Genomic DNA, 20957 nt, shown 5'->3' on the forward strand with positions numbered 1-20957 from the left:
CCCGCCCCACCTCGGCCCACTTTTTTAAACGGGTTAGGCGGGGCGGGCCAACTTAAAGTACCGAGCCAAAATCCTCAGCCCAGCCCGCCAAAAATGGCGGGTCAAACGGGCCTACTCGGCGAGTTTGACCCGTTTTGCCACCCCTAAGTGGAACATGTAAAACAATTTGTATTTAATTTGTATTAAATTTAAGAAGAGTATTATAGGTAGATGGACACCAAAAGATAATTTTCTTTAAAATTTTATAGGAGTGATTTTGAAGTTCTTGTAACATCAAAATTCGGAAACCTGAACAACACAACGTAGACGGCATTATTGTTTTTGGGTGTTTTGCTTTCCGGGACAGCCGTGGCCTAATTGGATTATTTATTGATTCTTCTTCATTCGGTGTCTCCTCTTAGCGAGGGCCTTGATAGGTTTGTGTGGTGGAGGGATGCTTCCGAATTTTTGGTAAGTAATTCTTGAGTTTACCTTCGGAACCCGTTATGAATCCTTGTAGATCTTTATCCTTTTCCCGTTTGTGGAAAGCGAAAGTTCCTAGTAACATTCATATTTTTTGTTGAAGGTTAATTTAAAATAGGCTTCCCATGAAGTTGGAGTTGGCAAAATGTGGCATGCTAGGTACCAATGGCTTGGTGCTTTGTCCGTTGTGCTTAGAAGTTGTTAAGAATCTAGACCATCTCTTTCTTGCTGCTTGTAAGATAACTACTTTATGGTGGAAGCGTTTGTGTTCTTGGCTTCGGTTGGTTAATGTTGCTCCGAGTACTTCTATTTTAGAGCATTTTCTTTGGCTGGAGGTCTCTTGCAAAGCTATCTTTTCTTTGGATTTGGGATGGTTTTTTGGGTTGATATTTTGTTGAGTGGTGTGAAATTGTAGAAATGATATTATTTTCAATAGCCTTGTTTTGTCTTCTTTTGATGGTTTAGGTAAGATCAAAATGATCTCTTGGGAGTGGTTGTTAGTGTTTTATGAAGGGGTTGTTAATGACTCTTCGGAGGAATGGTGTATTGATCCTAGACTAGTTTTTTTGTTGATTGATTGAGGGGTTGTTTCCTCTTTTTTCTTTCTCTTGTTGTATTCTTGGGTTATAGCACCCCTAGTGCTTTTTATTGAAGCCCTTTTGCTTAAAAAAAGAAAAGAAAATGGTTAGCGTGAAAACTATTTCGTGGTTCTGGCACGTTATCGCATTGAAATCCAACCGATGTAGAAATTTGTATCTTTGATGTCAAAATCCAACAATTTTTTTGAATATTTTGTAATCGCATTGTAATTGGATGAACATCCCTTTTACTCTTTTCTATGATATATTCCATTGCTTATTAATAAAAAAACATCAAAATCCCGAAAGAGTATCCACTTAATAAGTAACTATGATCTTATTTTAAATGTTCAAACACATTATTTTGAACAAATTAAAAAATGTTATTTTATGTGTCACGAGATCGTGTGGCAAAGTCTTCATAACCATCTTCTGCATGATAAATATAATATCCATAATTTATACATTATGGAAACGTTAATTTAATCCCCAAAAAAAAATTAGAAGATTCCATACCTTCTGAGACCTTCTAGATATCAACGATCCATCATCCTTTAATCAACATAACGACGTCTAAGATGCATTTCTTGCATCCTGGAAGCATGATGGAAAAATATATTTAATATATTACAACTTTAAGAAAAGAACACATCAAAATATCTTCAATATAAATGTTGTAGCATTAGTCAAAACAACATCTGTAGATAAGTTTAAAATCACTATCATTAACTAAAAATAATTCTTTTGGCACAATTATCATATATAAAATTGGGCATATAAGTAAGAGAAAAACGTTCTACCTTTGATAAAAGATATATAAAAATTTCTGCGTGTTATAAATTAGATGCCCGTAAAGAAATAATCCTACTACAGTGATGAACCATGTGAACCGAATTTCCCACACAAAATGGCTTGGTGAAAGATTTCTTGCATAATTAGCGAGTTGCTGTATTAAAAATCATAAAAAGAAAGAGTTATTAAATAATTGATTAGTGTTGGTATAAATTAGTATTGGAAATAATGTTAGAGATCGTTTTATCATGTTTTCCAATGCTTAATAAAATTTAAAACGATATGAAAATGTTTGTAAAGCTACATATGAAAATTAAAATACCATTTTCTTATAACCTATTTACTCTTACGAAAAAATTATTTTAAACCACAAATTTAACAACAAAAATATTCGATAACAATTTGCATGCTTAAATTGATGGAAGGATATTATATGATTTATATTAGTAGTATTGTTATTGATATGGGGTAATAATATAACTTATATTATTAGTATGTTATTGGACTTTTGTGCATTTGGGATTTTAATTGAACATTCATTATGAAAACTATATATGTAGTCTCTTTGACACAACTAAGAGTGTCAAAGAAATCAATGAAGTTTATCTTATAATTTTCTTAGTTTGCTTTTAATGTCTTCATAGATTTATAGTTGTTTTCATAGTGTGTTATGTTGTTGATTATTAAGTTTAACAAAGTGTCAAATCTCATCATGCACTAAAATTTGTTAATTACTATTTGAATGTAGTAATCATAATTTGTAGATTTTCAATTAAACATTATATTCAATATAGCCATATGCAGTATGTCTAAACTTGCATATGGTTTTCATGTTTTCATATACACAAAAAATTCTATTAACCACTATTTGTTTTTGAAAATACACATCTAAATTGCGGTTAATAAAATTCAGTGACACGAGTAATCTTGTTTTATGAATCATATATTTGTATTTATATTTCATTATTCATGCAAATATTTTTTGAACTATGTTGTTCCATTCAATTTTGTGTCAAAGTAACTTTTTCACAAAATTTCTATATTAAATTATATTTTTTTCTTCATACCTCCCTTTTATTATATTTAAAGAAAGAACATTTTGTTAAGCTTACCGGAATCTTTATAACTCATTATAGGCAAAATGTATATAATAATAACTAAGGATAGAAACAAAAAGAACAAATTGCATACCTGCAAGCCCCAAAATATAGCATTCACATATTTGTTCATCACACCACTAGTTTCTGTAGCAATTGGTACAATTCTGGAAAATATACCATAAGAAAAAGAAGATTTGTCACTTAAACAATTATTTGCACCGTTATCACTGCTCCATGTAGCTGATATATTCTGCCATTGAGAATTACAATTCATCAATGTCGTGCATTTAGGTTCATTAGCGAGATGGCAGGCCTCTTGCAAACATTGGTTAACTCTCTGGAAAAAAAATAGGTAATCGGTGAGAAATAAGTAAATTGAACGAGCTGCTTAATATTCAATTATATAAATAATTTATAATTTTGAAAATTAAGGTTGCAATGTCAATTTTACTCACCTGTATTCCAGAAAAGTACCACAATGAACTCACAACGTTGGTAAATAGAATATAATAGAGAAAACTTTTAATGACATTTGTCTTGGCTGACTCATATATAATTCCCCTTGGAAATAAATCCAGCAGTCGAGGAAAAAATCTCAACATTCGATATAGATATTGGAGAAGAATCGGTAGAACATTCCCAATATATTTTTCTCCTGTTAAACCCAGCGAAGTCGGTAGAATAAACATTATAATTATCTGCAAATAATTTATATCATATATTATGACAAATATTTTCAAATATTTATCGCACAACTAGGTTCTTTTTCACATACTAAGAAATCTTTAATCCATTTGATATTGATGTTTCTACATAATAATTGAATGTAATCACAACGGCCAGAAAAGTTTAAAAGTGTGAAGGCAAAGGAAAATATATACCTGAGGAACAGGTAATACGATAAATAAGTCAAAGAAAAAATATAAGCAAGGCACCAGCCAAGACTTAAGAGAAATATAAGCCAACCTAAACTGCAAAGAAAAAATTAGCAGTAATTTAAATAATTTTTTTTGAAAGATAACATCATTTTATGAATAGATGGATAAGCAAAACTAAATCCCATAAATAAGTAATTACCTTTGCCAGAATAATTAGAAAACAAATAAGATCAACACTGCTTCTGATGTAAACAAGATACGTTGCTGTCTCCCAATCGATGTTACAACACTTGTTTTCCTGTGAATATAAATAAATAAAAAAGTTTTAATTTTTTTTTTGAAGTAGGAAAAAAATATTACCATAATTTTAAAGAATTAACAATTAAGTAAATGGGAAAAATCATGCCTTGTCAATATAGATCAGATAGAGAAAGATGGGATCGACCACGATCCCAATCAAGCAAATTGCTGCTAAAACTTTATTCCACTGTTTTTTAAATTTATCGACAAATCATTATCAACAAAACTGAAATCAAACTATATCTAGAAAATACACATCCAATATAATAATTTGTAACTGGCATCCAAGAAATATATACCTGAATTGGCATCGCTGTCTTCCTTAAAAGAATTCACAAGTTTCATACACACACCATCTAAACCACTACTTGTTATTTATATGTATTTTTGGATATTAATAGTAAACAATAGGATTCAACCCTTATAAGTAGTGGTAGAATTTTTTGGTGTTTTGCCACCACATATATAATAACTTTGACCCCCTAAACTATTTTGCAACTTTTAAGCATAACCGTATTCATTATTTATTTTTGAAATAAAATATAGTGAAATAGGTGTGTTGTTTCATAGGAGAATGGACGATATTTTTTAGTGAAATAAAAATTAAATTGAATGATTACATAAATAATGAATTATGGTATACTTCACTAAATTAGAAAGAAAAAAAAATTATTATTTTTTGAATTCAATCTCAAATCACATAGTTATGTGTAATAATATCTGAATTTTAAACTTAATTTTTTTAAGAATTAGATTGTATAATTGTTATTTTTTTTAATTGCGTGTGTATAATTTTTAATATTTTAATGTTAAACTATTTATCTAATTATATAATAAATTTATATATTAATTGTAAGTGAGTATGGATATTCTCTCTGAAAAGTAAAAAAATACAATAATTAATAAGTATTTTTTGTATTTTCAATTAATTTAATTCTATATTTTTAGTATTTTAAATTAATATTTTTTTTTGTATATAAATTATAATTGACTATGACATCATCCTAGTTGCATGCTTCTTATCAGAATACTCCCATGATCAAACCTAAATACCTAAATGAAACTTTCATTCTCAAAGATAAATAGATTAACATAAAACTATTGTTCATTTAATTCTACCTTGGCATAACTTTTTCTCTCTTCTCATGCACAAAAGGTAGATTTACATAAAACTATTGTTCATCCTCAAAAGGTAGAATTAAATTCTTATGGGTGTTGATGAAGATTTGTTGGGGATGTTGATGATCATTTGTTGGGTTTGGATGGGTGTTTAGTTGGGGTGGTGATTAAACGGAAGAGACTTTTGGTGTGGTTGCCAACTGCTTGGGCCATAAGGTGGATGAGGAATGAGATCATATTTAATGCTCAAGATTACCATGAAGATGAAGTAGTGCATAAGACAATTACTCTTGCTTGGATTTGGAATATAATAGGATCAAAATCCAAGATTGTAACCAATTTTTATTTATGGAATCATTGTCCGGTTCAGTTTTTGAACGGTTGGTTGTTGTAAGTTTTTTTTTTTAAGCAAGTTTCATTGAAAAGAGAATAGAAATTCTCAATCCCGGTTACAAAAAGATCCGATAATACAAATCGGAAAAGAAAAATTACACACCAAATGAAACCTAAGAGATATAAAACAAAGGGTTTTTACAAAACTCATAAAAGTTACAATTGGTATGTGTAATATTTCCTATTAAAGACCACCTCCAAACCATGGCTTTAATATTACCAACCACTTCCAAAATATCTAAACCTTCCTCTTTAAAAATGATGTCATTCCTAAGAATCCACAAGCTCCAAACAATTGCCAACCAAATGCTTCCCTCTTTACCTTTTTTAACTCCCTTACTTTTACAAAAATAACACCACTTAGAAAAGCTCTCCAAGAAGCTACCTCCTTTATAATCCACAAAATCAATCCAATCCGCCACTTCCTTCCAAATCAAACCAGTAACATGACAAAACAACAAAGAGTGGGACGAAGATTCGGGAAATATGCTACAAAAAACACAAGAAACATCGCAATTATTACTAATAATACCTCGATGAGAGAGCAAGTTTCTTGTTGGAAGTCTCTCAATAAAACATCTCCACCCAAAAGCTTTTATGTTGTGAGGAACTAACATCTTCCAAATTTCGACAAAAGCCTTGTCATGAACGTTAACCGGACCAAGAGAAATACAAGGTAAACTAAGAAAAAGATAACACTCTTTCACCGAAAAAACTTGCTCCCCCTCCTTCCATATTACTTTATCCTTTGATTCCACACTAGGTGAGACCGTTTGAAGAAGATTCTGAAGAGAAGATGTATCTTCAAAAAGGGTGCTAGAATTGATATTAGGAATTCCAAAATCTCCCCATTCCCACTCACCCAAAAGCCACCCACCCATACTTCCCACCGAAGCTTCCTTCAAAAGAGACAAAGAAAAAAGATGCGGATAAACATCCCTCAATCTACCACAAGACAACCAAGAGGCGGACCAAAAAGAAGTTGCATACCCATTACCAATTATAAAAGAAGTTTTGTTGACAAAAACATCTATAGAGTCCTCTTGAATTAAAGAGATGATATCCTTCCACTAAACCGATTTAGAATACTTAAAATTACCACCTTTTTCCCCTTGAATGACTATTAAATTAATGTCTCCATAACGAGCCTTCAAAGTATGATACCACAAAGCATTTTCTTCCGATAAAATTCTACATCGCCACTTATTAAGAAGCGGCAAACTAAACTCCCCCATCCTTCTTAATCCAAGCCCCCCTTTTTCTATCGGAAGACATAAATCCTTCCAACTCACCCAATGAATCTTTCTAATATCCTTCACACCACCCCAAAGAAAGTTACTTTGAATCCTAGTAATTTCCTTAATAATTTTGACCGAAGCTTTGTAAAAAGATAAAGTAAATATGGCTAGGCTACTTAAAACGGATTTGAGAAGAGTGATCCTACCTCCAAAACTAAGCCACCTCTCCTTCCAAGAAGATAATATTTTATTTATTTTAGACACAAAACTACTCCACGAAGCAATCCTCCTAGGATTAGATCCTATAGGAATACCGAGAAAGAGAAAGTCTTTGTCTTCCACCCTACAAGAAAGAAAAGAAGAAGCAACTTCCAAAAAATTAGGATTTAAGTTAATACCAATAATTTTTCTTTTGTGATAATTTATTCCGAGACCCGAAACAAGTTCAAAACCACTCAACACCGCTTTAATAGCCCGAATATGATTCCAACTTCCATCACCTACCAACAAAGTGTCATCCGCAAATTGAAGGATATCAATATTACACTTCCCGTTGATGTTAAAGCCCATAAAATCTCCATTTTCCACCGCTTTATTAACTAAACCCTTAAGACCTTCCACTACAATAAAAAAAAAGAAAAGGAGAAAGAGGATCTCCTTGTCTTAAACCCCTCTCCACCACAAACTCCTTTTTAGGACTTCCATTAACCAACATGTCACTAGTGAACACTAAAGCCTCCATCCACCGCAACCAAAGAGAACCAAACCCCATCCTTCTAAACATGTGTCTAAGAAAGTTCCAATTTACTTTATCATAAGCCTTTTCGAAATCAACTTTGAAAAGAAGACAAGGTTTACCTTCCTTTTGAGCAAAATCCACCACTTCACTAGCCACCAAAACACCATCTAGAAATTGCCTACCCGGAACAAAAGCACTTTGACAATTTGAGATAATTGGATCTAACACCTTCTTCAACCTATAAGGCAAGAGTTTAGAGATAACTTTGTAAATTCACCCAAATTGGTCTATAATCCTCCAATCCTAAAGGATTAGAAACTTTAGGTTCCAAAGTCAAAAAAGAAGAGATAATGGATTTGGAAAGATGAGCCCCTCTAAATAAATCCTCAAACCGCCTCTCTAATCTCCTCCTCCGGACCCAGACTCTTCGAACCATCACAACTCCAAACCGCCTCTCTAATATCCTCCTCCGAGAAAGGCTCCTCGAGAAAATATCTCTCCATCGTGCCCAACCCCTTGAAAACAATCCCATCCAACATCGGCCTCAACACTTCCGGTTTGAAAAACTTCAATTTAAAGTAATTTCGAACTTCTTCCCTCACCGCTTCTACCGATTCCAACAAGCCACTGCTAGAATTGATAGGACCAATATGATTCCTCCTCCTCCTTTATTTCATAACACTATGGAAATACCACCTATTTGAATCTCCTTCATTAAGCCACCTTAACCTTGATTTTTTGAATTAGCATATTTTCCTTAATCTTTAAATTCAACCAAAAAAGACTACTAGCCTTCTTGAGATTTTCCACATCTATTTTATCTCCTTCTTCTTCTTCTTCATCCATCTGTCGCGGGTCAAAAATAATTGCCACGAAATGTAACAAACAGAGTCGCCACCAAATTTTATTTATTCCAATGGGAAAGGGAAAATATTGATAAAACCCTTTGGAAATGAAAGGAAATTGACAAGTTGGTCTTGGTAACCAAATTAGGGTTCGGAAGTCGGTTAAGCAAGGGGAAGGTATTAGCACCCTTTACCTCCATCGTACTCGATGGGACCCATTTAGTTGTTTCGCAATCGAGAATTAGCTTAAGTCTACGTTTATTTAATGAAGAGAAAGAACATATTTTTAGATTTTTATTAGGGAGAAAAAGAAAATATTTTTTATTATTATGCTCGCCAAGACGTTTGTATCTTGTGACTATATTGTCACTCATTATTTCTTTTTTCGCCTAAGCGCGAAACTCTTCTTTGCCCAAGCGCGAAACTAATTAATGATGTTAGTTAATTTTTAATTAAGAGTTTCTCGCCAAGAAAATATTTTTTAATTATGTTCTTTCGTCTTGACAATTTTTAATTCATTAATTAAATTAATTAAAAATTAACTAACATCATTAATTAATTTTACTTAATTAACAATATAGTCAAAATTTAATTAAAATGATTAATTAATCAAACCAATTAAATAATTAATTAAAATGAAGAATGATATTTTTTAGGAGAAAAAAGACAGTTCATTGGGCTTGAGAAAAAGAACAAGTTTGGCCCACGATTAAACAGCATTGCCAAAAAAAATAAAATAAAAATTAAACTGGATCGGGTCGATCCAGACCCGCCCCCTACTCTTATGCAAAATGGGTGTAATAGAAAACCCTATTTTTCTTTTTCAGCGTCTATCACTCTTTCTCACTATGTTAACGTATCAGTTCAACAGAAAAGAACAAAAAAAACGTGAATCTCTCACCCCTTTCGTTCATCTCTCAATCGATTTCGTCTCTCACGATATTTCTGCTTCTCTCTCGCAGACTCTCACGATTGAATCTCATTCGGTTCTCTCATTCGATCTCACTGTTCATTCTCACGATTGCTCTCATCTCTCGCAGTTCAATCGTCAACCAAACAAACATCACGACAACACATAATCAAACACATAGAATAAATACCCTTATCTCTTTAAGAACCCTAATCCCCAATTCATTCTTAATTCGGTTACAAGTTATGAGCTGACTTGGTCCGATAAGTTAAACATAAATATCAACAAGAAAACGTATCGGTGTGCATCTAAAAAACAAAATACCAAAAGGAAATAGGAGGTACCGTTCCGAAAGTTATCGGAGGAAGAAAATCCCAGGTAAGCTTATCTCAACTCGACTCTGCTTCTGAAACGTTGACTGCATATTCTTCTGTGTTGCGTTGAGATTGCCTCTGATATTTGTGTGTTGAAGTTGTGTAATACTTCTGTTGTTGTAATGTTACTGATGAGTGAGTTTGTGTGACTGAGGTTGAGTGTTGTTTTGAGCGGTGTTGGGGTTGTGGTGGGTTCGAGTGGCTGAGAGTGTGTTAGGTGTGGTGGTTATTGAGTGAGGTTCTGAAGCAGAGCTTTAGGGTTATAGATGGTGGTCGAATGTGGCTGCCTCTAGGGTTTTTCGCCTCCCTGTTGTTGTTGCTTTTGCTCTCATTTATAGTCCCCGAGAGGTGAGATTGGAGGGAAGATTAGAATCAAAATTTTTGAAGTAAAAATCATTTTTGGTGTCCTGATTTATGCTTTCTTGATGCAGGTTTTCGGTCTTGCCATTTTGATGAAAGATTTGGACTGCTTCTTGGTTTTGTTTGCATATGCAGGGTCTGGCTTATGGACAGCAAAGTGGGTGTAGGCCCTTTGTCTTTTTACTGATACCAATATGCTGGTTTAAAGTAGTTACTAAAGCAAAATGCAAAACTTCATGAACTGTAACTTGTTATGGAACTTTTTTTTTATTGAAAGAAAAGAATGAAAAGGTTTATTAAAAATCTTAGAAAAATGAATAAGTGACAAATGAATTTTGATTCCTATTTCTATCTTAGTTTAAATTTATATTAGTAATTAAAAATGATTTTAATTAATAAACTCAATCTAAAATGTCTTAAAATAAAAAAACTAAAACAAAAATGCAATTAAAGATCCAAAAATTAAAAGGACTAAAAAATGCCAACTTAGCAATTATGAAGTCTAAAATGCAAATGAACTATAGAATGCACACAAACTTTAAATAAATGATCATGACCATATGGAATATGTATGATGTAATGGTGCAAATAGATACGAAATGACTAAGGCAATACTTATGGTATGAATTAATGATGACAAAAAATTAGGGGCAAAATTAGGGTATCACACCATCCCCTCATTCATTTTCCTAATCCCCTCATTAATTTCCAAATCTATCTTACCAAAAACCATTTTATTCCACCACCGAAGTCTACCTTTAAGAATCCTAAGTTTCTCCTTAAGAATGAAATCTCCACGCTCATCCACTTTTATATCTTTCCACTCCTTTTCCACAAAAGGAAGAAACTCCTTATTCGAGAACCACTCCTTATTGCAACAAAAAGTTTTCGGACCCCAATTAGCACGATCTATCACCAACCAAATAGGACAATGATCTGAGATGTCTCTCATGCCAATAAACTGCCCCACCACACCCCAATTTCTAATAATATTATCCGCCACCAAAAATCTATCGATTCTACTTTTAGATTTACCATCACCACTAAACCAAGAGAACTTCTTTCCTTTAGAAGGCACATCCATGAGACCGCTATCATCAATTAAACTAGAGAACTCCCTCCATTCGGAATTGCTACCCACCATAGACCTCCCTACTTTTTCCTCCCGATTCTTTACCGCATTGAAATCCCCTCCTGTCAACCATTCTCCATCTACAAACTTATTCTTTAGCCTCAAAAGCTCCCGCCAAAGAACTCTCTTTGCTCCCAAAGAACAAGAAGAATAGACATTGAACACATAATAAATCGAATCATGCCACTTTAATTTATCTCCCAAATAACCCACTCCTTGAAAGCTACATAAAACCTTCACACTACTTTCTTTCCACATAATAAGGAGACCATCCGACAAGCCGATAGAACTCGAAAAAGAAAAACCTATATCTTCAAACCTCCAAAAGCTCCTTCCCAAAAATCGGATACCGAATTCAACTTTGTTTCTTGAATTAGAAAAACATCCGCCAACCCCTTATTAATAATGTGACTAATTCTTCTCCTCTTTATTTTACTACCTCCCCCTCTAATATTCAATGAACCTACTATCATCAAAAAAAAAATTAGACACCTTCCCTCCTTCTTTTCTAATTCTATCCTTTAGCTCCATTTCCACTATTTTTTTTTTTATAATCCAGCTTTGTTTCCTACAATTACTCCTCAAAATGTTAGACTCCTTAGACTGACAACCATAAACAATACTCCCTTTACTCTCTCCTCCTTGAAAACCCTTTGGGATGCTATTTGTAAATTGCGTAGAAACTAAAGGAACAACCACTCCCCTTCCACTTTTCGTGACACCACCAGAATCAACCTCTATACTTTTTTTTTAAATTTGACTTTCTTTGCATTTGAAGGCCCCACCAACTCAGAAAACTTTTTAACTTTCAAACTTTTCAACTTCTTCCTTCTATTTGTTCTGGAACCAACACTGCTGGCATTAAAGGTAACGTCCGTACATGGTACTTTGGTTTCTATCGTGGCAGATAATTCGGATATGGGGTCCTCATTCTTGTCCCCACTACCAGCATGCCACGTAAAAAGTTTGCTTTTTTCAACAACTTTATCAAACTGACCATCACAGTTCTTAAAAGGAACCGACTAAAGGATAATAACATTGTTTTTATCTGAAGAATAAAGAGTGTGACGCACTTCACCTTATTCCAACGGTTCTTCATCATCTTCTCCCTCCGACCACCCCGAAACAGATTTCTCCGCCATATCTTCATCACCTACATTGCAATCTTCAACTCTTACACTGCACTCATCTCCCGACCAACATTCATCCGAGCTAAATGAGCAAACCGATGCGTGGAGAATCTTCCGTCAAGAATAACACAAAATGAGCTCCATCTATATCAACCTCCTTTTGTGGCTGAAGATGAAAAGAGGACGGAACTCTCACCATGATCCTCACCATATCCAGCCAAATCTCAGTAGAGGCATCAGAGCAAATATAAGAGCCTATCGAGTTACCCACAAGTTCAAAAAAATCATAACACATAGCATGACACGGAATACCCTGTACTCGAAACCACAAAGCCATCTCCCTATCTATATCAGATTCCTTCCAAGGCCTTATTGATGAGAACCATTTATTGTTTCCACCAAATAGATCCACCATTTAACAAGTCTTCAATCTCTCCATCCTCCACTCCTTCTAACAAATAGAGATTTGGGCCTAAAGGAGACACCTTGATTTGAAAATATCCTTCCATTTCAAAACTAGATTGCATATTATAAGAAGATCCAAAATGAAGAACTTCCCCTGTATAAGCCTTCTTAAACCTTGATACCATGTCCTCTTTCGACGAGAACTTCAAACGAGGAAAAGGAGTCGAAGAAGAACAACACCCTTTGTTAGCAAAAACATCAGCAAAAGATTTCCCACTAGTCCCTCTCTTAAGCATCCCTTCTCTTCTTACCTCCTCTCTTCTGAGATGACCCTCATTCTGTTGATGGACAACTTTCCTCAAAGCATCACACTTTTTACCTATCCCCTCGAAGCCTCCTCCACGTTCAAATCTAGGCGGATTTGCGTGTATTTTCCTCCCCTCGATCATAACATTATCTAACTTAATCGCCAACCTCTGCAAATCTTCCACCTCCACAAACCTAGCAAAGCCAAACCTTTTTCCATACTTGTTACACCTAGGAGAAATCACCACTTCAACAATATTTCCTATGCATCCAAACAAGCCAAAGATATCTTCCGCTGACGATGAATCTGGAATTTCAGAGAAGTAAACAGACGAGAGAGGATGCTTCTCACTTCCAAACTTTCTACTGTTCACCGAAAACACCTCCCAATATTTAACTTGATTTCTAAATCCCCTTCTCTTCACCGTTTGCCAATCCGAACCCATACCTACAGAGAACACCAGAAGAAATCCTAAAAGAAGCAAACTTTCTTGGATCCACACGAAGAAGACGAAAAAAAAGAAAGCTAGCTCAATATTAATACAAAATTTCATTGCTTATATTAAAAAAAACATAAAAATATCATTTTATCAGATTTGAAATTTTTTAAAATAGTTTATCAAGTAAACATTGTAACACATTTTTCACGTCTTTAGAATTGTGAGGTTACTTAGATACTGAGGTTTAATTTTGGGAATATTAAGCTTTATTTTCAGAGTTTGACCCTCTATCCTTACAACAATTCAACTTAAAACTTTATATTTTACTACAAGATACAATTTAGAAAATATTACTAGCAACTTTATATTTTACAACAAGATACAAATTAGAAAATATTACTAACTTTCTTTTTATTCTCAAGATATCCATTCTTTTTGTTTTATATTTTATTTTTCTTTACTCTCTTGTTTTTTCTTCTATGAGTTCCTTTTTCAACACTTTTATATAAGTCTTTATTGTTACTCTATACCAAACTTAAACATGGATATTAAGCTCACTATATATTTTCTAATTATTACTAATTCAAAAGTGATCAGGGTAGACATGGCAATGAGGCAGGTTAGGGATGGTATCTAAACTCGAATTTCTAAACCATCCCTGTTCCCCGTCCCAAATCTAAACTGAGTTGGAGAATTAAAATCCAAACACGTCCTAAACGGGTTCGAGTTTAGTTCGGGTATCTTTGCCCCGCCACAATCCATTTAGTAAAATCAATTTTTTTTAATGAAAATATTTATTATTTCCAAAAACAAATTACATTATAAATAATAAAATGAAAGAATCTCAAAAAATTTCATACATACATTTCAAATATTTTAAATAATAAATAAAAAACAAATTATTAAAACATTGATCACATATTTAATATTCTCAATTATCAAAAATAAATAATAAAGTACATAATGAAATAAACGGGGCGGGTTCGGGGACGGGTTTGGGGTGGGTGCTAGAGTCCCAATTACCCGACCCGTCCCCATCTTTTCTACTTGGAGAAAACCCAAATCCGAACCAAAATCCAATCAAAGCGGGTTTTTCCCGTCAACTTTAGAGCAGGTTCGGGTGGGTACCCGCGGGTATGAGTTTTGTTGCCATGTCTAGATGAGGGTACTAATAAGTATTTTAAACTAAATGCTAGAAAATCCTTCAATACCAAAAAAAAAAAAGAGATTATGAACAAAAGGGATAAAAAAATGGATAATCACTTGTAGTCCGTTGCGCAAGCTAGGCATTTCGATGGTGACGGCTGGATGTGGGACATTAGCAGCCTATTCGCTGCTGGCAGTGTTCTGGTCGAAGACGTGCTGCAGGAGCTGCGGCTCATTCTGATGTATCAGCGCTGTCCAATGCGAAATACAGACAATGGTTTTTCTTGGAGACAGGATCGGGTAAGCGGTTTCTCTGTAAATTATTGCTATGACCGCTTTAAGGCTAACCTTTCGAGGCATCCTCTTAATGTTAGTTTGGTTAAGGCTGCTAATTTTTTGTGGAAATTAAAAGCTCCCGCTAAAATTCTGTTTTTTTGGATGGAGAACAATTCATAATAGAATTGCAACAAAAGACCAATTATTTAAGAGGGAAATTTTATTGGACAGAAATGATTTACTTTGTGTCTTTTGTTCGAAGGAGGAGGAAGCTTTATTGCATTTATTTGGAGATTGTGAGATAACGCTGGGTATTTGGAGGAGGGTGTTCGGTTGGATAAATCAAATCCCAGAGGTGTCTTTTGAGGAGTTTGTCAGGTTCTTCTTTTGTGATAAAGTGAAAACTTTATCAAAAAGGACCATTGTGGCGGTGATTTGGCTTGCCATGGTTTGGTGCGTAATGCGATTATTTTTAAGAAGGAGCCATTTGGTTTTACTGATTGTATGTCGAATATCATCTAATTTTCTTGGAATTGGCTTCTTTCCTTTTACAAGTTAAGGGATCTTTGTAATTACCATACATTGAATATTATGCCTCTCGTATGTTTCGAGGTGTAGGAGCTTTCCGCTGTGTATTCGGGTGGAGCACCCCTTATGCTCTTTTGTTTTAATTCCATTATCTATTTAAAAAATTCCTTCCATATGCCTGAAGTTGTTTCCTTCCATATAAGACTTTGTGAAATCTCAAATTCAACTGAGTTATTCAACCGTGACATGATCATGGTGTTGCACTGATTCCAATCAATGGATTCAAGATGTTCATCTGGTGGTCGAAGTAATGCACCATTGACTAATTTATAACACTTTAATAAAAGGTATAGATGTGCACATGTGGTGGAATTAATTTTTAGCACATCTAAAGATTGACGATATGAGGGATTGTGGAATTCTTTTATTTTAGTGTTGGCTTTGGTATTTTTTATTTTGTGCATTTTTTTTTTGTAAGCAAGTTATAATGAAGAAGAACAAAAGTTCTTGAAACTCGATTACAAAGAGGAAAGAGCCAGAAAGAAAATTACAAACCAAATAGAACCTAACTTAAGTAAAACAAAGGGTTTTTGCTAAACTCGTAAAAGTTACAATTGGATGTGTAATTTTCTCGAAAAACGACGATCTCCAAACGAGGACTTTACAACTCCAAATCAAGTCGCTTGAGTTGCAATGCGAGCTATTAAAAATAATATCATTCCTACACTGTTAGAACAAGATTTGTTCTGATCAATTATCTTAGTTTTGATGATAACAATAATATGAATTTTGCTTAAGATAATATGGTACTCTAATCCAATGCAATTTCCTTTTCAGGAAATATATAAAGAGTACGCATAATTCAGCGCTCAGAAGCTTTGTCTCAAAGGGTTCAGCATGCAACATCAGAACATGGTCTGGCAAGACATCAGAAGATGGTCGAAGCAGAATCAGAACATGGGTCTATGGAAGCATCAGAAGAACAAGAGAACAGAAGCACTGAAGTTCTGATGGTATCACGCTCAGAAGCACTTCAAGGTCAGAAGATCAGAAGATGCTATGCACCAAGCTGTTTGACTCTGATGATATTCAAACGTTGTATTGGAAGGAAACAACGTCAGTAGACACAACGTTAACAAGGCTCGAGGTAGTTGACAAAAGCGTATAACATTAAATGCGATGCTGTACGGAACACGCAAAGCATTAAATGCACTCAACGGTCATCTTCTCCAAACGCCTATAAATATGAAGTTCTGATGAGAAGCAAGGTTAACGATCCTGAACAAATCAACTTGCTCAAACGCTGTTCAAATCAAAACTCAGAATCTTCATCTTCATCAAAGCTCACTACATTGCTGTTGTAATATATTAGTGAGATTAAGCTTAAACGTTAAGAGAAATATCACAGTTGTGATTATCGCTTTTAAGAAGCATTTGTAATACTCTTAGAATTGATTACACTAAGCAGGTTGTAACTAGAGTGATCGTGTGGATCAGTAGACTCTAGAAAAGTCTTAGAGGGTATCTAAGCAGTTGTTCCTGGAGTGATCAGTGTGTGATCAGAAGACTCTGGAAGACTTAGTTGCTGACTAAGTGGAGAACCATTGTAATCCGTGCGATTAGTGGATTAAATCCTCAGTTGAGGTAAATCATCTCTGCGGGGGTGGACTGGAGTAGTTTAGTTAACAACGAACCAGGATAAAAATAACTGTGCAATTTATTTTTATCTGTCAAGTTTTAAAGCTACACTTATTCAAACCCCCCCTTTCTAAGTGTTTTTCTATCCTTCATACACAACCATAAACTCCAAACTATGGCCATCCAAATACTACCCTCCTTCCCACTCTTAACTTTATTATGAAGACAAAAAGAACACCAAACCCAAAAATTATCTTTCAAATCTTCAAAAAAAGCATAATTCAAACCAATCCAAGCCGCCATTTCTTTCCAAACCAAATTGGCTATCCGACAATCCAAAAACAAATGCAAAAAACTTTCGCAATCCGCACTACATAAGACACACAAAAGATTCAAAGAGGAAAAAAGAATACCTTTTTTCAAAAGAGAATCTCTAGTTGGAATTTTATTCTTGAACATTCTCCAAGCAAACGATTTAACTTTAATAGGAACCTGCACCTTCCACAATAACGCGAAGACAAAATCAAAGTGATTGGCCGGTCCGATCGGAATAGATACGTTTCTAATTGCACTGAAGCAAGAAGAAACGCTAAAAAAAGTGCAGATCCGGCTCCGATAGTGTAAAAGCCACTGCTGGCAGCAACAAGTTCAACCGGAGAAGGTCTGCTGCCACCTCCGGTTCAGCCGTGTGTCTCACGCCAAAATCGCCCCACTTCCACACTCCACTAACCCATCCTCCCATTCCGGAAATTGCGACATCCTGCAAAAGATAAGACGAAAACAAACCCGGAAAAATATCTTTTAGAATTCCTGCCTCCAACCAAGAAGAGTGCCAAAAAGGAATATAATGGCCGGGACCAACGCGATACTCGATATTGGACACAAAAAAATTGTCCGGAAGATGTTTTCCCAAAGCAATTAAATCTGACCACCATACCGATTTGCTAGTCTGATTGTTGGCTATCAATTCTCCAACCAAAGCTTTCACTTTAACATCCTCATATCTCGCCTTTAAAACCCGAAACCACAAAGAATCGGTAGCTCCTAAAATCCTCCATCTCCGTTTTAAAAGAAGCGCAAGATTGAAATCTTCCAAATTCCTTAGGCCAAGACCACCTTTGTCAATGGGTAGACAAACATCTTTCCAATTTATCCACTGAATTTTCCTTTTCTCCTCCGAAGCCCCCCATAAGAAATTACTTTGCATTTTATCAATCTCCCCTAAAATCTTCTTAAAAGCTTTGTAAAAAGATAAAGTAAAAATCGAAAGGCTACTCAAGACCGACTTCAAAAGAGTAATTCTCCCCCCGAAACTAAGACATCTCCCTTTCCAGGTATAGAATCTTTTCCTAAAATTGTCCAAAAGAGGTTTCCAAGATGAGATTCTTCTAGGATTAGATCCTATAGATATACCAAGGTATTTAAATTCTTTCGACTCCATTCTACAAGAAAGAAAAGACGTTGCCGCTTCCAAAAAGTGAGGATTAATATTAATACCAATGATCTTGCTTTTGTGATAATTAATACCAAGCCCCGACACCAATTCAAAACCTTTCAATACCGACTTAATAGCCCAAAGATGATTCCAACTTCCATCTCCAACCAATAAAGTATCGTCCGCGAATTGGAGAACATCTATGAAACACTTTCCGTTCACAAAAAAACCTTTATAATCACCGTTTTCCACCGCTTTGTTTATCAACGCCTTTAACCCCTCCTCCACTATCACGAAAAGAAAAGGAGAAATAGGATCTCCTTGACGTAAACCCCTTTCCACTCCAAACTCCTTAGTAGGACTACCATTCACAAGGACCGACATCTTACTAGTGAAGACCAAAGCCTTCATCCATTTCATCCATAAAGACCCGAACCCCATCCTCCTCATAATAAATCTAATATAATTCCATCTAACTTTGTCATATGCCTTTTCAAAATCAACTTTAAAAAGGAGACATTCCTTCCCTTCCTTAGTCGCATAATCCACCAATTCATTAGCCACTAAAACCCCATCAATCATTTGCGTTCCTGGAACAAAAGCACTTTGGTAATTAGAAATAATCGACGTAAGGACCTTCTTGATTCTTCTGGCCAACAACTTCGAAATCACTTTATGAATACAACCCACTAACCAAATTGGACGATACTCATCAAGACATAAAGGATTAGAATATTTCGGAATAAGAGAAAGAAAAGAAGAGGTAATAGCCTTCGACAAAACCGCCCCTTTATAAAAATCATTGAAACAAAGAATAACATCATCTTTCAAAAAGTTCCAACATCTCTTTATAAAAAGGAGAAAAAACCATCCGGTCCCGGACTTTTCGACCCATCACAACTCCACACCGCTTCCTTAATTTCATTTTCCGAAAAAGGAACTTCAAGAGAAACATTATCTTCCCTACTTAAGATATTCAACGAGATTCCATCAAGGATAGGTCTCACCCTACAATCTTCTTTGAATTTATCCTCAAAATGCATTTTAACCACTCTTTAACATCCTCCACCGAATTCACCAATCCATCGCTAAAACTAAAAGAACTCAAGTGATTCCCACTTCTCCTCTCCTTCTTAACTCTATGAAAAAACTTACTATTATTATCTCCATTCATTCAACCACTTAATTGTAGACTTTTGAATTAGCATATTCTCCTTTATCTTGAGATTCAACCAAATTCTCTTAGACGCCTTATTTTTCTTAACAACAACCTCCTCATTCCAAAGCTCCATATCATCTGAAGCATTGAGATCCCGAACTCCCTCCTCCACTTCTAAATCGTACTTGCCAAAGATATTAATGTTCCACCATCTCAAACGATCTTTTATGAGACCTAACTTCACTTTCAAAACATAGTCACCTCTACCTTACACTTCCAAACCCCTCCATTCCTTCTCAACGTACAAAATGAAATTCTTGTCGGTAAACCATTCATGGTTGAATTTGAAAGGTTTAGGACCCCAATCCTCCTTCTCCAAAATCAACCACACCGGACAATGATCCGATATATCCCTAGAACCAATCAATTGACCCACTACACCCCATGAAGAAACAACGGAATCTAACATAAGGAATCTATCAATTCTACTTTTAGACTTACCATCTCCACTAAACCAACTAAATTTTTTGCCTTTGCACGGAACGTCCACCAAACCACTCTCTTCAATAAAATCATTAAATTCCCTCCACTCAACATTACTCCTACCTACGCCAAAACCAATCCGCTCACTTCTTTTTTTAACCGCATTAAAATCACCTCCTATGATCCATTCCCCATCAAGAAATTTTTGTTATAAAATCAACAATTGAGGCCAAAGAGCACGTTTATCACTTAAAGAACAAGCCGAATAAACATTGACAATATAAATAATACCTCCATTCCAAGAGACTTTATTCCCAAGATATCCAATGCCGCTAAAGGAAAACAACACCGATAAACTTTGTTTCTTCCACATAGATAGAAGACCACCCGATAAACCTTCTGCTTTTGAGAAAGAAAAGCCAACATCTTCCGATCCCCACATGCTTTTAACCACCAAATCTGACACATCTTTAAGCTTAATTTCTTGAATTAGAATCATATCTGCCTTCCCTTTCCGGATTATGTGACTAATTCTTCTCCTCTTGACTAAGCTACCTCCCCCCCTTATGTTGAAAGAACAATCGATCATCGCAGCCGCTCTAAATGCTCTTGCCGACCTTCCATACTTTCTATTACCACTCTCTTCAGATCATCTAGCTTTTCCTCAACGTCCCTTCTAGTGTCGCCAGAAACCACCCCCAATTTAGCTATGAAGGTCTCAAGTTTTCCTTCAGCAGAGAGATCAAAGTTTGATAAAGTTCTATGGTTGCACCTCATTATATCAGAAACAC

The 20957-nt window shown here is 34.9% G+C and overlaps 2 protein-coding genes across 2 annotated transcripts; both read right to left on the bottom strand.

The window, feature by feature from the left end:
- Positions 1–294: 294 nt before the first annotated feature.
- Positions 295–9733, bottom strand: LOC131609205 (probable cyclic nucleotide-gated ion channel 20, chloroplastic). Its single transcript, XM_058880860.1, has 8 exons — positions 9699–9733; positions 4010–4108; positions 3814–3903; positions 3388–3630; positions 3024–3269; positions 1841–1986; positions 1557–1634; positions 295–1472 (listed from the first exon to the last, which is right to left on the bottom strand). The coding sequence occupies exons 4-7, from the start codon at positions 3619–3621 to the stop codon at positions 1595–1597; spliced, it is 666 nt and encodes a 221-aa protein (XP_058736843.1). The 5' UTR covers positions 3622–3630; positions 3814–3903; positions 4010–4108; positions 9699–9733; the 3' UTR covers positions 295–1472; positions 1557–1594.
- Positions 9734–10752: 1019 nt separating this feature from the next.
- Positions 10753–11478, bottom strand: LOC131613797 (uncharacterized). The gene has a single exon (XM_058885437.1). The coding sequence runs from the start codon at positions 11476–11478 to the stop codon at positions 10753–10755; it is 726 nt and encodes a 241-aa protein (XP_058741420.1).
- Positions 11479–20957: the final 9479 nt, after the last annotated feature.

The sequence above is a fragment of the Vicia villosa genome, linkage group LG6, assembly GCF_029867415.1.
Source record: "Vicia villosa cultivar HV-30 ecotype Madison, WI linkage group LG6, Vvil1.0, whole genome shotgun sequence".
Lineage (NCBI taxonomy): Eukaryota > Viridiplantae > Streptophyta > Magnoliopsida > Fabales > Fabaceae > Vicia > Vicia villosa.